The sequence below is a fragment of the Gobius niger genome, assembly GCF_951799975.1.
Source record: "Gobius niger genome assembly, chromosome: 5".
NCBI lineage: Eukaryota > Metazoa > Chordata > Actinopteri > Gobiiformes > Gobiidae > Gobius > Gobius niger.
In genome coordinates, this window is record NC_136856.1 from 38154110 (window position 1) to 38173070 (window position 18961).

An 18961-nucleotide genomic window follows, 5' to 3' on the forward strand; every position below is an offset into this window, starting at 1 on the left:
TGACAGGTCGATGTCCGTTGTCATGGGAATAAGTACCTGGAACAGCTGATGGTTGTTACGTGGCTGATGCGACGTCTGGTACGAGTGACTGTGAACACGGACTGAACTTTGAAGTGAATACAGTTGAAGCTAGGGCTGCTCGACTATTGAAAAAACAATTATCACGATTATTTTTGTCATAATTAAAATCACGATTATTCAAACGATTATTTGTTGCCTTTAAAAGAAAGTCTTTATTGTCTTTCTATATTTATTAATAAAAAAACTATGCTGAATATTTTCTGTTTTCTGAACAGTCATAAAAGTGCAAATGATTTCAAGTTTGCCTCGATTAAGGAGAGGTCTCTGTTTCACTCCTGCCCCCTGCTGGCCAGCCCTCACACCTGCGCAAGCAAACTGAGCAGCGCGGCCTGATGACATCATCACACAGAGCTTTTTGTTTTTTTGTCAGGCAAAAGCATGAGCCGTGGCACGTGAAATGCAAAGGGAAATTAATCCCAGCGCCGTGAAATAATGCAAGTCTGCTTTGCAAAAAAAAAAAAAATTCAATGAAAAAAAAATTGAAAAAATTGTTCTTTTTTTTCTGATTATGCAAATGTTGTAAGCGTTTAGTGTAATCATTGAAATTGTAATCGAATTTTGATTAATTGCACAGCCCTAGTTGAAGCTAGGGAAGTTTCGGGTCGACCTATTTACCTTATTCCGCCCCGCCCACTTTTGCCTCTTTTTGCGTTGTCCAGACACTTCCGGTCGAGCGTGAAGCCCGTTCGTTTAAACGGAGAATGAGGGAAAATATTCTCTGCTCAAATCTGATGTTTAGTCGATTGATTTGTGTAAAATGTTCAATGTTCATTTGCACAAACATGTCAACACTGCAGCGTTTCTCAGCGCGGCCGAAAAACGGCTTTGTTTTCGTGTAGTGACTGATTTTATCTGGACTTCTCCAGTCCCATGTTAACACATAGGAGAAAAGGGGCGGGGCCCACGCGAGGCTCCGGAATAAGGTGAATACGGCTCCGACATGAGTGAAAGCATTTTATGCCCTATGGGGGTTTGATTGCCTGTCTAACTGTCATCGGCATAACTGGAACGGGACGCCGTGTTATTTGTTCCAAGAAATGACCCATCCTCAAAGCTGCTCCAGATGTGGAGCCAGGCTGATGGTCAGAAACACCTGGCTGGAGGATTCAACTATTGTACATGTTTTTAGTGGTCGGGGAAACCTATGCAGACGCGGGGAGAACATGAAAACTCCACGCAGAAAGGCCCCGTTCAGGTGGGAATCGAACCCGGCCCTTCTCGCTGTGAAGCACGAGCGCTAACCGCTGTGCCACCTTGTTTCAGGAGGATGACCACGAGAGGGAGGACAGAAAAGGTCCTTGTCTGGGCATCCGGACGCTCCTCCATTCTGCTCAAAAGACCTGTCAGAACTGTCGGAAGCTGTCGCTGCACTCTTCCAGTATCGTATTTAAACCGGACTGGAACGTTTGTAAAATATCAAGTTCTTCAAATGATTTCAATTGGGTGAAAAAAACTCACACGTCCAGCATGTGGCAGAAGGCGGCCACCTCCTCGTCCCGCTCCTCAGACACCTGGAACAGCTCGTATCCGAAGCCGCTGCTGCGCGACACCGCCACCTGCAGGACACAGCAGAGCATTATGGCAAAACGGGACGAAAAATCAGGACTTAAAGCGGGACGATGCAGTGGGATTTCAGCTAGTTTGGTTTATTCATATTGATTCAAACCAAAAAACGAGGAGATGCTTTAACCTCTTAACCCCTCACCTGAACCGAGAACATTTTCTCCAGTTTGGCTTTATCCAAATCTAAAGAAGAGTGTCAAAATAGCAACAAAAACAAGATGAAAATGAGGATGAAAATGCAACATAAGAGCGACAAAAAGTGACAGAAAATGATGAAAATGTGGCAACAATGTGAGACAAAAAATGCAACAAAAAGCCAGCTAAGAGCAACAGAAAAGTGACAAAAAGTGATGAAAAAAAAGTGACAATAAAGTGTGACGAAAACCAACAAAAAAGACACAAAAGAGCAACAGAAATGTGACAAAAAGTGTGATGAAAATGAGACAAAAACACATTAAAAAAGCAAAAAAAAAGTGACGTCAATGCGGCAGTGATGCAGGGAAAATGACCCGTTCAGACAAGTTTTGTAGATTTGGGTAAAGCTGAACTGGAGAAAATGCACTTGTGTTAATCAGGGGTTAAATGGTAAACCTTTTCAACTGGTTTATTCAAAAACTGAACACGATCCCAAATCCCGTGCGTTGTGTTGTCTCAGTGGGATGGAGACGTTGGGGATTGTGCGATCCGTAGCCATTCTCCCTCCTGTGTGAGTTGAGACGTGCAGAGAGTCGTCCGGTCCGACCTGTTTCTGTTTACAGAGGTTTACAGAAGCAGCTGCGCCTCGTTCTCGGTTTACACCAACACACGCCGCCTCCATCCTCACCATACAACCTAGGCTGAGTTGTTTTAGTCCACTGTCTTAGTGTTTTTTATGCCCGGTGTGCACTGTTTTTGGCTTATAATATTTTTAGATGACACATTGAAGACCTGTGGATTGCAAAATCGTGAACTGCTTTCGTCTCCACTGTAAGATGGTTCAAAGAGAGAATCGTAGCGGTGACCAAAGTTTTGTTGTAGCAGTTTCAGGAGCAGAGGCGTGTGCTTAGCTGACACAAGTGCAGCTAGGGGTGTTTATTTCCATGGAAAAGTGCAAGGAAAGCCCTGTAAAATGCGGCGTCAGACCCGTACTGCATTCAACCACACTGCAAAAAGTATTTAACTAGATCAGTATAAACATCTCAATTTGAGCATAATAATCCAAATTTTAGTTGTTTTGACTGGTCAAGAAGTTCTTGGGCGTTTGTCCTGGATTATTTCACTTGTTCTGAGATGTTTCTGACTCGTTTCGATACATTTCGTCCTTATTTCAGGTAATTTTCTTTGCCAATGGGGTAAGGAAATTGGTCTTATCTCATTGGCAATTTTACTTTCTTATTTCAAGCGAGATTTACCCTAGAACTGGTCTGAAATGTCCTCAAACAAGCAAAGTAAACTTGGTCCGATCAGGAAAAGTGTCTAAATGAGTGAAAACCGCTCAAAACAAGATACATTTCCTCAATTAAAGTCATTTAAGCCAATGCTTGATATTTACTTTTTGTAGTGCACGACTCATTCTATCATCCTTACAGCAGGTCTCTGATGTAAATACTGTATGTGGCAGACTTGCTGCTTGTATTTCAAAGAACGCTTTTATGGAGCTCAATGTTTCCTATTTTCCACGGTATGTGAAAGAGACACACCAGTCCTGCTCATTTCAAGCTCATTTTTGTAAGGAATTACAGCTGTGGTCCATTCAGACAGGATCATATTTATAACATCCATCCAGCCATCTTCTTCTTCTACCTATCTGTTGCCAGGTCGTGGGGGCAGCCGTTGGAGTCGCCCAAATCACATTGCACCAGCTCCTCACGATTCTAACCGGGCCTGTTGGTCTCTCACAAGAGGCTTCTGAACCGCTCTTTGTCTGACCCATAAGCTAGGACCCGTTTACCATGGGAGACCCGGCCAGGGGCACGAAGCCCCCGACAACAGAGCTCCAGGATCATTCGGGCGCTCAAACCCCTCCACCACGTAAAGGTTGTGTTTCCAGGAGGGGAACATTTATGACATGTCATTTTTAACCTCTTAACACCCACCTTTACCAAGTGCATCTTCTCCATTTTGGCATTACCCAAATCTAAAACCTTCTTGGAAAAAACGGGAAGATAACAAGGATGTAAATGCTCAGACTGGAGAACGGAGTGTGAGTGAGGATGTCAAGAAGAACCAGTTTTACAATCATCGTGGTTATAAAAGCTCGCTGTAGGTTAAATTGTGGGACCAACAGTAAACCTGAGGGACTGAAGAAACATGTGCAGAGAACAAATATTTCCAATCCATCTTCACGTGATAACTGTATAAAGAGTCCCAAATAACCATGAGCAGCTGCGTTTTTGTCGCGAGTCCAGTGCGAGTGCCTGGGAATCAAGTTCATTTGTTAAGGTCACTCAGACAGGACTGTATCTGATGAATTCTCACGACTTTCTTAATTTCCATAACCGTGATTAATTGGAAAATGACAATACTTGCGTGAGTCATGTGACTTTCAGACGATGCGAGGCAAAAGTGAGTGACAAATGTGATGACAACTGAGAGCAGTGAGGGAGATGTTTTCCATTAGTGTGTATTGGGGCTCCGGGTCGGGGCAGGGAAAGCTGCAAGTGTGGTTTTCTGGCCACAGACACCAGGCTGAGATGAAAGACCCCCCAATCATCCCATTAACACTTGTGCTACCTCCAGAGGGAACAAGTTACTTAGTACTGCTTTAAAATGAGCCTCCCACAACTTCCTGGGCCTCAGGGGAACTGAGAAACATCGCGGTGAACATTGGTCACAAGTTTGTGCACATTGAGGCCATTTTCTTTTAATCTGCTGATTTTTGTCTTTCAAATGAGCTTCCTCAGAAAAACTGACATTTAAAAAAACGTGTTTATGTCAGGTTCTGTTGCTTTTTTGTCACTTTGTCACTTTTTTGTTGTGTTATTGTTGTTTTTTGTCACGTTTTTGTCACACCTTTTGTGGCTTTTAAACATCATTTTTTATGCTTTTTATTTTGCTATTGTTTTTTTTTTCCGGCACGGTTTAGTTGCTCTTTTGTCAGGAAGTTTTTAGATTTGGGTAATACCTAATTTAAGAAAATGTGCTCAGTTAAAGGGGCTAGATGCAAGTTAGCCATTTTACACTCAGCACTGCCACCTCAGGTCATACGTGTAACTGCAGCTTCTATATTAAGCTTGTGCATGACGGCACTTCAGACCCGAATCAACACCTTTCTGAGTGACAGGATTTTAGGGGCAGTTGTGGTGAACAGGTCTGAGCTCATTCTACACATTAGGACACATTGGAACATGTAGGGGGAGGAAAATACTTCATTTTAACATTTTTAAACTCCGTATAGACCTGTTCACCACAACTGCCTCTAAAATAGATACAGACGGCATCTCGTCATAGAAGGGGGCGTGGCTTCGCCGAGGGGGAAAATAGAATCTTTAGAGAAACACAATTTTCCCCTCTTTTTAGCCATTTTCTGGTGGAATATCAACTTATTTATCACACATAAAAAAGTCCAGTGTAAATCGGGCCCATATGGATATTTTGTCGCAACAGATTGTTCAGTAGAAGTGAAAAAACGGCAGTTGTAGCAAGCGCTAGCTAACCGTTAGCATTATCCCGATGCTAACATGTAGCATCAAGTTAGCATTCTCCGTTATTCATGTATTTATGGGCTGTTTAACCATTTTGCTCCTCCCCATGTCTTTGTATCATTATCTAGTAGAAAACTATATTCATAATTCAGCATTTGTTACTGTAGTTGTTGAATAATTAGAGAAAATTTACAGTTTTTCAAAATTGTTTTTCCCCCTTAACTGTTTTCAAAAATGACCATATATGGGCGATTCCAGAGATGCCGTCTGTATCTATCCTGCACTGTCACTTAAAAAGTTGTTACTTCAGGTCTGAAGTGCCGTCATGCACGAGCTTAATATAGAACCTGCAGTTACGTGTAAGACCTGAGGTGGCAGTAGTGAGCATAAAAAAGACCAACGTGCATCCAGTCCCCCTAAACTAAACATGATTTCTGAATAGAATCATAGAATACAAATATTGGAACAGAAATGTATATGAAGTCGTGCGTAAAGTCCCAGAGGAGGACCACGTATTCAGAACATCTGCTCCTCGATATTAAAGCTGGGCTACCTGACTTTATGTTGTTGCATTGTTTTCACCCAAAGGTTTATTGAGCGATGGAAGATGGTGGAAGGGCTGGTCTTCCCTGCTCCACTTGACCACAGCTCAAAGCTTTAAACGGGCATAGAATTCATTAGCTTGAACAATTCAGGGGTAAAAGAGGGACTGTGAGAGGGACTGTCAGAGCTAGAAACAAGTTTGGGCCAAAACTATTTCATTTTTGAACAGGAAAATCAGGTACCCCAGCTTTAAGCCTCATATTTCACTGTTACAAATGTAAATTGGAGCTTATTATTTGCATTTTGTCAATTTTAACTCACCGGGTCAGTTAGATGAACCTATTGTACATGTTTTGGTACTCACCGGGTCAGCGTCTGGATGAACCTATTGTACATGTTTTGGTACTCACCGGGTCAGCGTCTGGATGAACCTATTGTACATGTTTTGGGACTCACAGGGTCAGCCTCTAGATGAACCTATAGTACATGTTTTGGAACTCGCCGGGTTGCTGTCTGGGTGAACCTATTGTATATGTTTTGGAACTCGCCGGGTTGCTGTCTGGATGAACCTATTGTACATGTTTTGGAACTCGCCGGGTTGGCCTCTGGGTGAACCTATTGTACATGTTTAGGGACTCACTGGGTTGGCCTCTGGGTGAACCTATTGTACATGTTTTGGAACTCGCCGGGTTGCTGTCTGGGTGAACCTATTGTACATGTTTTGGGACTCACTGGGTCGGCTGTCTGGGTGAACCTATTGTACATGTTTTGGAACTCGCCGGGTTGCTGTCTGGATGAACCTATTGTACATGTTTTGGAACTCGCCGAGTTGCTGTCTGGATGAACCTATTGTACATGTTTTGGAACTCGCCGAGTTGCTGTCTGGATGAACCTATTGTACATGTTTTGGAACTCGCCGGGTCGGCTGTCTGGGTGAACCTATTGTACATGTTTTGGAACTCGCCGGGTTGCTGTCTGGATGAACCTATTGTACATGTTTTGGAACTCGCCGGGTTGCTGTCTGGATGAACCTATTGTACATGTTTTGGAACTCGCCGGGTTGCTGTCTGGATGAACCTATTGTACATGTTTTGGGACTCACTGGGTCGGCCTCTGGGTGAACCTATTGTACATGTTTTGGGACTCACTGGGTTGCTGTCTGGGTGAACCTATTGTACATGTTTTGGAACTCGCCGAGTTGCTGTCTGGGTGAACCTATTGTACATGTTTTGGGACTCACCGGGTCGGCTGACACGCGCCGCTGGTTGCGGTTGGTCTTCACCACTGGGAGGTAGGTTCGGGGCGGGACCTGAGGGGGGAGGGTCTTGCTGCGGGCCACAGGTTTTCCTGATTGGTCCCGGCGCGGCCTGGGGGGTGGGGTCTCATTGAGTCTGAGCAGGGATTGGTTGATGCTGTCAAAGTCCTGGGGGAGGAGTTAAACGTCAGGAGTTCGATCAAAAAACACGTTTAATCAATCAGTCAATTTAAAGGCGGGCTGGTCGACTTTTTTCAATAACGACGTTGCAGTTTCCCCCCCCATTATTTCCTAAATGTGACCAAATCTTTTCCCCACTCCTTTACGAATAACAACTGACCCCCACGACGCGTTTGAAACATGAAAACATATTTAGGTCGGTCCCACAGCAGAAGGTTCACGTTGATATTTATTTCCCTGTTCCCTGTGGCCTTAACGCCAGCTGTGGGCGGAGTCAGACTCGTACCTCCACCTTGGGCGCGTCTCCGTCGGGCCTGAACAGGTTGACATCCCGCGGCGGCGGCGTCCTGAAGGGGTTTTCCGGGGGCGGGCCGTGGGGGGCGATGGGCAGCCGAGGGGGGATAGCGGGGGGGACGTCGTCGTCGTTGTGGAAACAGGGGAGGGGTTTGGGGGGCGGGTCCTCCGGCACGTCCAGGATGTACAAGGGCGGAGTCTGCTGAGAGCCGCCCGGCTGGGACAGGGCGGGGTCCGACCCGGAGAGGACGCCTGCGGCAGAGAACAGAACCTCAACATCGTGGACATTAAAGGAATAGGCCACCGTTTTTATATACTAAGATATGTTCTTACCTCACTTTAGTCGAGTTAATATATCCCCGTCTGGTCATTGTCCGTGCGCTCTGCCAGGCAAACGGAGCACATACGCAGCCTCTCCCACATGTCACATAGCTCCGAAAAAGCTCACGATAGAAGCTACCAAGCTCTTCCACGTGTTCCCTATTTAAATAAAGTTACGTGAAGTGTTTTCATGCGAAGTGTATTTACACAGAAATGTAACATGTCGATTTTATAAGCAAATAAAGAGGGGGACTATATTGTGAGGCGTAATGATACGAGGAGCAAAACGTCCGCGCAGTAACTCCTAAAGACTTCCCCGCTCACTTCCGTCAATAACCTTTAGGAGTTACTGCGCGGACGTTTTACTCCTCGTATCATTACGCCTCACAATATAGTCCCCCTCTTTATTTGCTTATAAAATCGACACGTTACATTTCTGTGTAAATATACTTCGCATGAAAACACTTCACGTAACTTTATTTAAATAGGGAACACGTGGAAGAGCTTGGTAGCTTCTATCGTGAGCTTTTTCGGAGCTATGTGACATGTGGGAGAAGCTGCGTATGTGCTCCGTTTGCGTGACAGAGCGCACGGACAAAGACCAGACGGGGATATATTAACTCGGCTAAAGTGAGGTAAGAACATATTTTAGTATATAAAAACGGTGGCCTATTCCTTTAAAGCAGAGGAGAGAGGGAGGGATTAAAAACAATCACAGGGGTTTTACTCTCTAACTATCACTGACAGACTTCAACTAAGCAATGTTCCATGAAACACAGGAATGAGGGAAATTTCAATCAAACACCAGGAAACGGAAATTAGGAATGTCTCGATCTGATATTCTGACAGATCATATGTTTTTATTATAAAATGTTTATATAATACAATACAGTACATACATTATCTATTTAATTATAGATAGTCTATTTGATATAGTTGTCTATTATAATTCTTTACATAAATATACAAGAAGTTTTGGATTGAATTTTCAATTAGAAGGGAACATTGCCGTGATATAAATGTTATTATTAAATCAATGTATGAGCATTTCATAATAAAAAAAACAATAATGGTTTTACAATTGCAGCATTTGAAGCCCCTTCACAAAACAGCAGCAGCAGATTTTATAGTTTTAACTCAATCAGCTTCTAAAGGCCATTCAGGTATATGGCATTATGTGTAGGGCTTGTCAAAGACAAACACTAGGAGCACATGGCTAATCATTCTGCATAAACAAAAGTGTGAGAGCCTCTCTTCTGCACTGTTGGACTCGATTCTTTCGGACTCCTCTGTCAAAGCTAAATGAAGCTCTGCAAAGGAAACTATGAACGTTTCTTTGACATTATTATGTTTTCAGTCCGAGTTTTTTGTCCTCATGTGCAGCACTGTGGTGGACCTGCAGGCTGGAGCCGCTGTAGATTCCATACCGATACTGAGTCGATTCCTCGATACTAAAAGTGGTATTGAAGCTCGATATTCATTTGTATTGATACTTTCTGTGTCTCCCCCGGGCCTCTCCTCGCTTGATCGAAACTTTAGAATTTGTGATTGTGGCCAAAGTTTGCTGAACTGCTCATTTACATGTATCATGGATATTAAGCCGTTTTTTCTCCTAAAAATTCCCCAAAAAATAAAATCACACCAATGTCAACTGTTCAGTTACATATTTCCTTTCTGTACTTGACTCATGGATAAATCTAGAGGAATTTTAAAGGCCAGCTTTCATAGTCATTGTACATAAGATTCCTCTATTTACTATTTAACTGTTTGCACATTTTCTGTTTATTCTAGTGTTTCTGAGAGCTGATGTAACAAGAGAATTTCTCCATTGTGAGCTCAATAAAGGCTTATCTTATCTTAACATTGTGCTTTAATGAATGCAGTGTTCTGCTCCTAAATATGACAGCAGCGACTGTTACTGTTTAAGGCAGAAACAGACAGTGTTTAACCTGATGGTCATGGGACAAATACAATCTGTAAGTAGTTTATATTGTTGGTTAGATAAGTACAGTTTTAGCATTTGACTATAAATATTGCACCGAAAATGCAAACCAGTTAAAGAGAACAAATTAGACCTTTGAATATCATAACTTCTCCAGAACATGGTTAATCTGAATAAACTAATATGAGTTTCCTACAACCATATTAGTTGTAGGAAACTCATATTAGAGTGTATATTTAAAGGCACACAGCGTAACATTTTGGACTATACTGTTGCCATCAATACAAAACATGCTCCAAATGACCAGCTCAACACAGAAAATGATATTACTGCAGTGGGTGCTCAAAGAATGGATTTGGATGAGAATCTAACCTGTTTGAATCTCAAAATTCTACTGAGTTTAGTCACATCTCCATGGAGACGAGCTGGAGACGTCCCCACTCCTGGTTAGGGATGAGTATCGTTCAACGGTTCCTACTTGGAACCGACCGAAAAGCTCCGGTCGGGGGAGGTATCGAAAAATTGTAATTCTTTCGGTTCTTTCTTTTCTCTCCAAACGTCAATATATGCCCCGCAGCCAGTCTAAAAAAGGAAAGGTGTGGGCAGATACTGACCCACTTCAGCGCAAATGGAGCGAAGAACAGCTATATTTTTTATATATATATAGAACTTATAGCGACGCAAAGCTATAACTTGTTAAACTTTTGTAATAGAGTTGACAGAGCCGTGGTCTGTGTCAGGACTGAGCCAGGACTGAGACTACACCGGTTATAAACCCAGAGCTAAACTAAAGCAGTTATAAACCAGGACTAAACCAGGACTGAATAAGAAACTTGAGCTTTTAGTCAAATTAAAAAGCAAAAGAGAGCAGTGACAACAAGAAAGACGTCTTTACCTTTAGCCACAGACCCGGAGGCGGAGCTTACGTGCTGTTGTTTACAACTTTACAAGCAGCTGCAGAGAGGGGAATATCCAAGATGGTTTATAGAAAAGTGAGCGCTCACTCTGTATTAGACATTGTTGGTCCAGTTTTGGTACATTATTAGTAGCAGAGTGAGCACTCACACCACGTAAGGATCTTTGAGTCTGAAGTTGCTTTCGCTTTGTGTTTAGAAAAGTTTATCTGAAAGTAAAACCGTGTCCTGATGTGGATGTGGGTCTGTCTCTGCAGCTCAGGAGATAAAAACGTCCTTTCTCTCTTTGTATGGCTGTTTAAGAGGGAAGTCTGCTCAAGACATGAAGCTACAGGCGACGCTGCTGCTGTGCTTTTTCACACACGTTATGTTTGTTGAATTTAAATAACATTGGTATCGGAAAAAAGTACCGTTAAGGCACTGGTACCGAAAAGCAGGTATCGTTAAAGTAGTGGTATTGGAAAAAAAAAAACAACGGTACCCATCCCTACTCCTGGTAAAGTTAGTCATGTCTGAGGAGTCGCTCACAGCAAGGCCTCATGTTTGTTTGTTCATTTATGAGGTATTTTTTAATTATGAAAATATCTGTCAGAAATAAATGCTTGTATTTCAATTTTTTTTGCTTACTGGGTGAAATTGTATGCGGTGCGGCTTTAAAAGGGGATTGTTTTTTGCCGTGGGATCGAAATCGGTATCAAGAATCATTTAATTTCAGTATCGAAATCGTTTGGACCAGATCTTTTCTACTGGTTTAAGAATGAGGAAAGAGTGAGCGGAGTTTACCGGAGCCGAGGGTGGCGGTGAAGGCTCTGGAGGCGCTGGGTCTGGGCCTCTGGATGGACGGCGGGGGCCCCTCCTGGACGCGGCCCTGGCTCGGCTGCTCCGGCGGGGCGTGGGGCTCCTGGGCGGGCCGGTCCTGCTTGATGCGGGACAGGGCGTCGTACTCCATCTGCAGGGCCTCGGCCAGCACCAGCTCCTTCTGCGACAGCCCCAGGGCCTCCAGGCAGCTCCAGCCCGACTCCGGGGCCTCGCTCTGGGTGTGGGCCGCCGACATGACGGGGCGGGGGCGGGGCTGGAGACCAGAGAGGAGGCAGGGGTAAGATTATGATGTACTCAGAGGCGCAAACAGATCGTCTATGAAATGATCAAAATGTGTTTGGTAGCTCTGCAATGTCAGGAAATTAGGATGAAAATGGGTGGAAACTAGGGAAAAATAACCTCTCAACCCCCACATGAACCGAGCATATTTTCTCCGGTTCTACTTTACCCAAATCTAAGCAAAAAAGTGTTAAAAGAGCTACAAAAACGCGCCGGAAAAGCAACAATAACACAACCACAAAAAATAAACAAAAAACACGACTAAAGAGTGAAGTCAAAAAGGTTAGGATGAGTTTTGGAGGTCTTAGCTTTCAAATGAGGCGTTACACTGGTTGAGCAGCTTTTAGATTTGGGTAAAACTGAACTGGAGAAAGGCGGGGGTAAGAGCAGGGGCGGACTGGCCATATGTCCATTCTGGAAGAGCACAGAAAGGGCCACCGGCTCTAGGGCCACCGGTCCCGCCTCAACCGAGCTTTACCCAAATCTAAAAGCTAAAAAGAAAAGCATCAAAATAGCGAGAAAAAGAGGATGAAAAGTCGACCAAAACATTAGAAAAACACGGACCAAAAAAAACTACAAAAACGTGAGGAAAAACAAAACAAAAAATGATAGAAAAAATGATTAAAAAAACAACAAAAATACGACAAAAATGTGGCGACGTGACGAAAAGTTTCCGTCACTTTTGTAGGTCTTAGCTTTCAAATGAGGCGTTACATTGTTGATCTCCAGTCGAGAAGCTTTTAGATTTGGGTAAAGCCCAGTATAAAAATCTAAATCTAAAAGGAACTCCGTGGAGTATGGTGTACCACAAGGTTCAATTTTGGGACCACTATTATTTATTATTTATATTAATGATTTTTCCTTTCCCGTTCTTTTTGCTGATGATACCAGTCAAAAAAATAATAATAAAAAGCCGAACTGGGGAAAATGCACTCGTTAATGTTAAGGCGGGTGGTAAGAGGTTAAAATATGTATTTGTGGAAGTGCACAATACGCTAATTTGGGCCAGGCTGGTCAGAGCCCAGGGCTGTTTTTCAGTCCCAGGTAAGAGGTTAAAAAATGAGGAAATCAGGAGGTAATTGGGGGAAATGACAAAATAAATATCCATATCGTTTTGTCCATATCTATAAAGTCACAGCCTTTAGGCCAGAGTAACGGCTCATTTGAAAGCTAAGACCAACAAAACTGATCGTTGTCGCGTTTTTGTCGGCTTTTGTCATCACTTTTTTGTCGATTTTTTTGTGATATTGTTGATTTTTGTGGCATGTTTTTGTTGCTTCTTTGTTGGGTTTTTTGTCACTTTTTGTGGCTTTTTAACGCCACTTTTTCATCCAATTTTTGTCAGTTTTTGTCATGTTTTCGTCACGTTTTTGTACGTTTTTTGTTGCTTTTCCGACACGTCATTGTTGTACTTCCATCACTTTTTTGTCACTTATTTTATTGTGTTTTCTTCTTGTTTTTGTCGCTATTTTGACGCTTTATTCCAAGAAGCTTTAAGATCTGGCTAAACTGAAGAAAATGTGCAGGGTCCAGGTGGGGGTTAAGAGGTTAAAACGTGGATGTTTGCAGCACGTTTTCAGAAGTATCGCTCCGTCATAGTTATCGACAGGCCCACAGATATCCAGATATTCATTCTCCTCGATATCTCTCATCTCTAAAGGTAACACAAGGTTTTCTCTTCACACTGAGGCTTTGTCAGCAGGTCACACATCGCAGACTGAGAAATGAAACTGACAGGCAGGAAAAGGAACGATGTGTTTGCAGCGTTTTTGCTTTGGAGTGTGAGGAGGGAACCTGGATGTGAATAAATCCTCTTCGTGAAGCTCGAGTCGAGCGTTGGAGCCGTTCCTTTCAGAGATAAAGAGGATATGCTTTTATGACGGTGTCGCTCCTGATACAAGTTCTTAATGATTGAAGGATTTGGTGGACTTTGTACTTTCCGTGGCGTTTACTTTCTGCACAGACGGTAGATATGATCCACTGTCTGTCATAGGTATATAGGTATATATAGGTACAAAATCAAAGTATCAAAATGCTGTTGGAGGAAGTGACTTGGATGTTTCAGCTCAAATAAATGATTCCTCCCCATTTATTTTCTTGAGTATGGGTAAAGGAAAAAGTATGGTTCAGGTACATAGCTGCAGTTTTCAGTTTTGCCGCAGCATCTGTTTACATGCTCGTCCAGGAAAGACCACATTTATTGTCTTTTTTCCTTTTAGACAAAAAAAAGTAATTGAAAATCGAGATAGATCAACATGGAGAAATAATATGTATTCCTTTTCCCAAAATTGCCGAGCCCGAGTTCTGTTGAGTAATAAAAAGTGTTGCAGCGTCACTGAGGCCCGTTCTCCACGCCTTACACCTGATGTTTCCTCCTGCACTTCCTCCTCTTCCGCTTCATTGTTTGGTCTTTTCCTTCAGACCGACTCAGACCGGCCAGGAAATCCACACAATATTTTTGAAAGCACAAACGCAAATAAATCAAAGGATGTCAGAGAAGAGGACATTTAAAAGAAATGTGGGCACAGAGGGAAACTTTTGAGCCAAACTTTGTGTAAAACTGACAAGAAATTGGTGGGACCGAACTCAACTTCTGTTTAATCTCTTAACCCCCACCTTAAAGCAGTACTAAGTAACGTGTTTACCTTAATAAATCCTTCCCGTAGTCCCTGTGGGGGTGATACAAGTGTTAGTGGGATGATTGGAGGGTCTGTCATCTCCCCCTGGTGTCTCTGGCCAGAAAACCATGTTTGCAACTTGACTGCCACCGTGCCGGAGCGACCAATACACACTAATAGATTCACAAAGAAGAAGCTAACAGGCTAACGGGCAAAGCTATTTCCATTGTATAATTGGATGTACAATATCCCTCTCTCCCTTCACCTTTCCTGTCAGTGTAGTATTTACTCTCCAAGACAATAAATAAGTTAAAAAACTCGTAACTTGCTACTACACCTGCAGTTGCGCTTATGGCCTCTAGGGGGAAGAGTTACTTAGTACTGCTTTAACCGGGTGCATTTTCTCCAGTTCAGCTTTCCCCAAATCTAAAAGCCTCTTGAACAAAGCGTCAAAACAAATGATAAAAGCGAAACAAAAACGTGACACACCCTGACACCGTGACAAGAAAGTTACATCCGTTTTGCAGGTCTTAGCTTTCAAAAGGCTTTAGATTAGGGTAAAGCTGAACCGCTGGGTTAAGGCGGGGGGTAAATGTAATGTTTTCTGCTGACGTTCCCTGGCCCTAGTTCAGTGATCAGTGAGAGAGCAGCTGCAGCGGGACTGGGTCAGGTCTCTCTGGGGGATGCGTTATCCTCCCCCTCCTCACACCTCCCCCCGGTCACTCCGCCTCCGGGACACGGCGGCAGCAGCTGGGGCAGCACAAGCCTGGATGATTCTAGGTCTGCACAATATAATCACAGAACTGTCCAAACATCAGCTGTGTCACAAGAAACCACAGAGTATCAGCCTGGGCGTCCGACAGCACTTCTGTCTGATATTCCTCAGAATCATCTGGAGGGCCAGAGGGTCTGATTTTGGCCCCCGGGCCTGACGTTGCCAACCGACCCGGTCTAAAAGCTGATATAGAAATGGCCGCTTGGAAGATCTGCAAACAATATCGAGTTGATCTCCAATGTCAAGAAATGTGGATCAAATAAAACTAAAGTTAGAATTAAAATTATGAAAAATTGGGGAGAAACATATATATATTTTTTTTTTTTATAGAAAAAAATGTGGAAGAACATGATGGGAAAACTGCAAAAAAGTAGGGGAAAATTGGGGAAAATGTGGAAAGAGAATAGATTTTTTTTTGGGGGGGTGAAGGAAATGTGGGGGGGGGGGAATGGGAAGAACTAGGAAAAAATGGGGAACATTTGGAAGAAAATGGGGAAAAAACATCTGAAAACATGTGTTGAAAATGTTTTTCTAAATTGGGAACAATTGGGAAAAAATATTGAAAAACAAATAGAGGGAATGAAGTGGGAGATAAAACCTGAAAAAAATATGGAATATGGAAAAAAAATTGGGGCTTTTTTGGGGGGGAAATATGGGGGAAAATTGTGGGAAAATGTGGAAAAATCAAAAGAAAAATTGGGGAAAATGTGGAAGAAAATGAGGGAAAATACATGGAAGTAAATGAGAAGAAAAATGGCCAAAACATTGGGAAAAAATTAGGGAAAATTTTATAAAATTGGGGAAAAATTGGGAGGAAAATAGAGCTGGACGATTTTTTCCCCACCAAAAAAAAGTTGGGATTGTTTTTATATAAAAAAAAAGAAAACTTGATTTACGATTTAAAACAAAATAACTGTGAACTCTACACACATATATATATATATACATATTCATTGTGGTTAATTAAAGTGCACCAACATAAACAAAAATGCAAAGGCAAACCCTTTCTCGAGCTGAAAAGTCACACTGCAACATCCAAATCACTTACACTGTATTTGGATTAAGTGAATAAAACAACTAAAAATCCAGAGGGACCTGAAGAACGTCTGTACAGCACGACCTTCTTCCTCTAAGCAGAGAGCTCAAAAACAACAAAACAAAAACAGAAATTCTAAACAAAAAAATAACTCGATTTTTAAATCAAATCTTTCCCAGCCCTAGAAGAAAATATGGAAAAAATTGTCATCTGTTCAGAACAATTGTCTTTTAGAAAGACAAGGCGTCATAGATGTAGACGTCTGCAGCACATTCTCACATATTCTGACAAAAGCCCCAATAAAATGAAGATATAAAGATAAAGACATTATTCATCTCAGTGGGACTTTCCTGGTTAAATATAAAGGTCAAATCAACTTAAATTAAATACTCATATTTACCTATCTCTGTCAAAGTGAACCGCCTCTGCATGAAGCATGAGGGCCACCAAAATAACAGCCCGAGGACCGCATTTAGCCCGCGGGCCGCACTTTGGGCACCTCTCCACAGCGTGCGCCTCAGTTTACCAACAGTCCTGTCGCTTTGGCCCTGACTCTGCGAGGTTCTGCGCTCACCTGAGGGTTTAGTTTAGTTCCTATGGTCCCTGTGGTGGTCCCTGTGTGGTGGTCCTTGTGGTGGTCCCTCTGTGGTGGTCCCCAGTGTCAGATGCAGAAGGCGGAGGAGGAGGATGCCATGGCCGCAGCCGCAGCAGCAGCAGCTCCCCTCGCAGGTTACGGAGCTTTTCTTTTCTCCCGGGGCGGACTTCGGAGCACAGCCGCCGCGGGGGGGCCTCTGCGCGGGCCTGGGCTGTGGTCCGGGTCCGGTGTGACCCGTGAGAGTCCCGTTAAAACGCCGTTATTCCCGGAATCACAGCGGAGGAGGAACGGGCTCCAGCGGCATCACGGCGACAGGAAGAAACACGGCCACTTCCGGGCGCTTTCACAATAAAACTGCGCACAAAATAAAAGCGCTTTCACATAAACACACTCGTGCTTACATTTATTTATCATACAAAAAAATAACGTTTTGCGGCTATAATTACAAATAGCATCTTACTGCTGAATAATAACCAAATCGTGTCAAATCTAGAACTATTTAAATATTTTTTTAATGTCCTTCTAAGGTTTTTCATCGTTGTTTTGGATAAATAGTCTTGAATTAAAATATGTACTTATAAAAATGAAATAATAATATATATATTTGTGTTTTTTTTTAAAGTGGCGCAAGGTAAAAGAGCTAAAGCTATCGATTAAACAGAGGAACAGCGCTTACCAGTGGAGAAATGACAGTAGTACAAGTCTTAGTATTTATTCGTTTATCTACTTATTCTTTCATTTATTTAATTACTTATTTATCCTTCAATGTGTTTGGTAGTTTCATCGAGGGCTGCGTTTCGAAGTGTTTGCCGATGCTCAGTGCAGTGAAACATTGACCCGGGTGCATTTAAGAGCGGTTCAAACTGTGCCCCACACCTTTATTTAGGCCTGAACCTCAGAGCCAGCTCGGCCGTACAACGAGACATTCGTATTTGAGGTTTTAATCATGTGGAATTATGAAACTTGCAGTTTCTATCTCTGGAAATATGTGCCAGTAGGTTACATTCACATGACGTCATGAAATTCTATAGAGCCTACAGTTTATAATAATTGTAATTCCTGGGCCAATTCCCATGAAACAAAAACTGTCACAAAGTTCAAAGTCCTCTCTTCAGCTCATATGAACTATGGTCTAATTATTTCCTCATAAAGGTGTCCAAAAGTGGAGACAATATTCAAAAACATGAGATACTGGTCATTAGAATAAGAAGAATGTGTCAGGTTTGTGAATCCGATCATGGTCAAATAATGATCAGAGGAAACATTTGTACATCCCGTAGAGCTGGATTGGCACCAGCTTCACCTGAAATAGAATTATATTTAGAACATGAATGCAAACAATTCAACAGGATCAATCACTAGCCAAACCAACCTAACAATGCAGTCCAGATGACTTGGCTTCTGGAAACATTTACACTATCATTGTAAAATAAATATCAAATAATAAAATAAACTAGAAATGCAATGGCTGCGCCATTGCGATTGACTGCGGAATTGCGGGAAGCGAATGCAGAAATTGCATAAACTGTTCAAATTGCATAAATTGCTTAATTTGCATAATCCAATTTGCATAAACTGGTAAAATGCATACAATGTCATGTTGCATAAACTGCATAAAGTGGTAAAATGCATGAATGGGTTAATTTGCATAAATTATGTAAATTGCATAAACTGTTTAAAATTCATAAATCCTAAATGGCATAAATGGTTTAAAATGCATAAACTGGTTAAATCCCATAAAGTGGTTACTTTGCATAAATTATTAATATTGCATAAACTTTTATATTCCATAAACTGGTCAAACTGTTGAAATGGCCTCAGTGCTTCAATGGCAGAAGCTGCACAAATGGCTGAAAGGCCTGGAGTCTCCCCATTGGCTGGATTCCCCCATACACACTAATGCGACAGGTCCACATACACATCAATGCAAAAATTTCAAATTCTCGTATAAAAAAACTGGAAAACTACAGAAGGCCAATTTTTTCTCAAAACCCACAAGTTGCATAAGCTGAACATGCACAAAGTGCAGAAATTGCATAAAATGCAGAAAAAAGTGCAGAAAAGCATGGATTTGCGGCAGCCCCATTATAAGTCAATGGGAAAAATCTCCGACATTTTGGCCG

The 18961-nt window shown here is 42.4% G+C and overlaps 1 protein-coding gene across 1 annotated transcript in view; it reads right to left on the reverse strand.

Moving 5' to 3' along the window:
• pik3c2b (phosphatidylinositol-4-phosphate 3-kinase, catalytic subunit type 2 beta) overlaps window positions 1-11776 on the reverse strand; it is a 53976-nt gene extending 42200 nt beyond the window's left edge. Inside the window, exons 1-4 of the mRNA XM_079556044.1 lie at window positions 11500-11776; window positions 7532-7791; window positions 7051-7233; window positions 1540-1637 (exon numbers count right to left, since the gene is read on the reverse strand). Of these exons, the coding sequence (XP_079412170.1) occupies window positions 1540-1637; window positions 7051-7233; window positions 7532-7791; window positions 11500-11770 (812 nt within the window). The 5' untranslated portion in view covers window positions 11771-11776. The remainder of the gene's footprint in view (window positions 1-1539; window positions 1638-7050; window positions 7234-7531; window positions 7792-11499) is intronic.
• Between the last annotated feature and the right edge of the window lie 7185 nt (window positions 11777-18961).